This window comes from Oryzias melastigma, linkage group LG9 (assembly GCF_002922805.2).
Source record: "Oryzias melastigma strain HK-1 linkage group LG9, ASM292280v2, whole genome shotgun sequence".
NCBI lineage: Eukaryota > Metazoa > Chordata > Actinopteri > Beloniformes > Adrianichthyidae > Oryzias > Oryzias melastigma.
In genome coordinates this window covers 16422902-16426955 of record NC_050520.1, presented here as the reverse complement: position 1 = coordinate 16426955, position 4054 = coordinate 16422902, and the positions used below count along the sequence as shown (strand labels likewise).

General features: G+C 44.7%; 1 protein-coding gene across 1 annotated transcript in view; it reads left to right on the top strand.

Annotated features, from left to right (window-relative positions):
* The first annotated feature begins 2040 nt into the window (after positions 1-2040).
* LOC112160116 (protein Niban 2) overlaps positions 2041-4054 on the top strand; it is a 27050-nt gene continuing 25036 nt past the window's right edge. Inside the window, exon 1 of the mRNA XM_024294491.2 lies at positions 2041-2317. Coding sequence (XP_024150259.1) covers positions 2263-2317 — 55 coding nt within the window. The 5' untranslated portion in view covers positions 2041-2262. The remainder of the gene's footprint in view (positions 2318-4054) is intronic.

Below are 4054 nucleotides of genomic sequence, written 5' to 3'. Positions count from 1 at the left end.
CCACCTTGGATATCACCAGCTATGGGTTATGTTTGAAGATATCCAAAGAAAAATCTCTCCGGATTCTGGGGGTTTTTGCGCAGTGCTAATACTAACATATTAAAATCCCTAAAAAATATATAAATAAAAGATTAAATTCGAAATCAAGGGGTGTATCTCACATAGCTAGTGTGGTACTATGATCCAACAGTAATTTTGAGTCAATGGATCATATGACCTAGAAGCTATTGAGCTAAAATGCTAATTTTTACACATAAAAATTCATAGAAATTTTTTTATTTTTTTTAATTTAAAATCAAGAGGCGTATCTCGGTAAGGGAGGTGAGTACTATGATCCAACACTGATTTTGAGTCACTTGATCACATGACCTAGAAGCTATTGAGCTAAAATACTAACATTTGAACATAAAAATTCATAAAAAATTTGAACTTTGAATTTTTTTTAAATTAGCATTTTAGCTCAATAGCTTCTAGGTCCTGTGATCAATTGACTCAAAATTGGTTTATTTAATCATAGTACTCCCCTCCCTAACCGAGATACGCCTCTTGATTTAAAATTTTAAAAATTTTCACATTTTTTATAAATTTTTAGAGGGAAATATTAGCATTTTAGCTCAATAGCTTCTAGGTCATGTGATCGATTGACTCAAAATCAGTGTTGGATCATAGTACTCACCTCTCTACATGGGATACAGCTGTTCATTTTAAATTTTACAAATTTTCAAATTTTCTATGAATTTTTTATGTGTAAAAATTAGCATTTTAGCTCAATAGCTTCTAGGTCATATGATCCATTGACTCAAAATTACTGTTGGATCATAGTACCACACTAGCTATGTGAGATACACCCCTTGATTTCGAATTTAATCTTTTATTTATATATTTTTTAGGAATTTTAATATGTTAGTATTAGCTTACCTCCACCTTCAGCTTCAAACACTCTCTCCGTGTTTTAACTATATCTCCTTTTATTTTGAAAATAGGAAGTCAGTAAAAGCCTCATCTGTTTTCTGTGTTACCGTGTTCACCATAGACACAACAATGCTGGTGCTCTCAAAATGTTAGAGCACTGCTCTTAGAGTAGCACTGGACCCGCACCCCGTGAGCGTGTGAGGTTTACCCTGACCGAATGTCTGTCGAATATCCAACGTAAAACTAACTTCACCGAGGTGAGCAGCAGAAGATGCTGATGATGATGAATGATCTCAGCTTTGAAATGCAGGGAGACAGAAGAGCTTCCCCGCGCTTTCATCAGCATCTCTGCTCTTCATATCATTTGTTGTGTGTTCACTTTATTCATGAGGGCGAGCTGTTTGGTGGCGTTGTTCCATCGGAGAGCGGACTTGTTCTGGTGAAGAGACAGATAAAAGTTTGTCCAGGGAATGTTACTGAGCAGCTTCAACCTCAACAGCAGCACAGGAGCAGAGAACAGGCCTTTGTACAAAAGGACACTAGGGGGCGCTCCAACGCCTTGTTTTGCTCTGATTGGATGGTGAAGCTCTTCAGTCCAGAACTGTGATCCGTCAGGCCGTTGACGCACAGCAGCAGCATGTGTGGAGCTCAAACACATCCCTGCTGGCTCAGACAGCTGCAACTCCTCCTGCAAAAACACCAGGTGAGCCGTGGAGACGCTCCACCCCCTGCAGGCAGACCATGTGGAGAACCTTCTCCTCAGTTTCTGGTTCCAGAGCTCAGACCAGCAAACTTCAGAGCTCAGGCAATGCCATCTGAACGTATTCTCCTTTGAGATTTTAGACTGTGATTGTTCTTACGGAAACTTTCCAACAGAAAGAAAAGCATGAAACACTTCAGCAGAAGACCTCATTCTGCTGGACCCTCTGTGAGAAGCTCTGTGAAAGATCACAAGGTCAAAGTTTGGAAAAGAAAGTGCATCGCTATTCTATTCTATTCTATTCTATTCTATTCTATTCTATTCTATTCTATTCTATTCTATTCTATTCTATTCTATTCTATTCTATTCTATTTCAGACGCGCCTGCTTGCTGAAGGTCGATTTTTCCCACCTGACGTGAACGCACCGTTTCCGAGGTGGGAGTCTCCTCCCACTTTAAAGGAGTGTTTGGTGGAGCGACCAACTTCTCCTCCGCAACTTCTCACTCCACCCAGAGCGCAGCGCTCGCCCCCGAGCTGTCGACGTGCCCGCGCAGTGTCTCCAGGTCTGAGCGCAGCGGCCGGACGCGGATCTCGAGGACTGACTGTGGACCTGCCGTGGAGTCTCCGGGACTTGCGAGTGTCATCCGCCATGGGGGACGTCGTTTCCAGTCACCTGGATGAGACCAAGCGCGAGCTGATCACAGGTGAGCTGAGCTTTTGACGCGGCGGCGCTCGGGCGCATGTGCGCCTTGACGCCTCCCAGCCCTGCGGACACTCCCTGCGCTTCCCCCTCACACAGAGAAAAGAAGAGGCTCAGGACCCCCCACCCACCCCCACCCTGCAGAGTTCCTTAGTATTATATTTATTTTAAAAAAAAGTTAATCGTTTGCTCCTGACTCGGGAACATGGAGGAAAACTCTCGTTTCTAGTTTGAAAAAGTTCTTCTGGCGCATGACGTATTGGCTATCCTCTGCACATGCGCTGTTGTGGTTCCTAACCTCACTTAGCTTTTAACTTGAGTCACATCAGGAGCCTCAGAGGGCAGGAAGAACAGCCACACCTACAGTGACCCGCTTGCTTGACTAAACAGAGCCTCAAAGACCCACTTCCAACTGAGACCACTTCCTCCAGAACTCCAGTTCCTCCAGAACTCCAGTTCCATCCAGCAGAACCTGGTGCTTTGACTGCTGTTGTCCTCAGCTCATGTTGGACCTAAAAGTATCATCCCTGGTGAAGATGGTGGTCGAAGAGGAAGGCGTGTACATCTGGACGTGGAAGTGAACCCTGATGACCAGCCTTTACTGAGTCACTGGGTTCAGGAGTGGGTTAGTCACAGGGGAAGTTAGGACACAAATAGCATCTTCACGCAGCTTGACGGTAAAAGCTTTTAGGTTTCATGGAGTTGTCTGTATGAGTCTCCACTCTTTAGCTTTGAACTCCTTTATCACACCCCTGCCCCGCCCCCGAGACTGACCTGACCTTCTCAAGGCCTGTCTGGTCCTGTTGTGATAGTCAGATGATGTGTTGCTCAAAGGTCTGAGGCTGACCTGCAAAGAGATACAAACAAGAGAACCTTCAAGGAGGGAGCAGGGAATGACTCAGGTGTTTAGAAAAAAATAGAATCGGACAACAGAAAGCTGCAGTGACGGTTCCATCAGAGGAAGGGAACGGGCCGTTTAGAACTTCACTTCTGGTTCATCTCAGAGAGAAGCTCAGCCTCTTTCCCCATTCTCCAATCACAGACAGCTCAGATACAGTTACTCGTCACAGCTGCAGGTCCGGAGTGAAGACCCCTGAACCCCAATGTTCTTCATCCCTTCTCTGGCGGTGGGATGAGGAAATCCTTTTGGTGCTGGTGGGGTGACGAGGTCTCATGGTCTGACCCAACAGCTGAATCTTTCATTCTGTGCTGCTTTTAAGAACACTGGATAAAACGCTGTTGTGTTAGGAGGAGCTCCGACCCCCCGTCCTGAAGAGCTCTCCAATGTTTCTCTGCTTATTGTGAAATGAGTATCACAGGAAGCTGCACTCATGAGAGACACGCCCGCTTCGGACAAAGGCAGCAGAGCTGCAGGCGGGGCTGGACTTTCAGTTCCACTGCAGTGCACTGACAGATGTTTTAAGTCCCTCTATGACCATTTTTTGATTTAAAGAAAAGTTCCCAGTAGTCTTTTAATGATGATCATGAAGTTTTTAACCAAAATCCCACAACCTAAATGTGTTAAAAAGACATTTTTCATGTTGATCTGAAGCCGCTGTTTCAAAAATCTCCTCTGAGGGGGTGTGGCTTTTGGAACTCCGCCCGTGATTCCCCCCTGTCTGATTATGATAGCTTTCATTATTTTATCAAGAATTAACATCAAAATGCTCTTTCATTGATTTACAATCCTTTCCAACTGCGGTCAAATGAGCCGCCGTTCACATTTCCGTGGTCACATCAA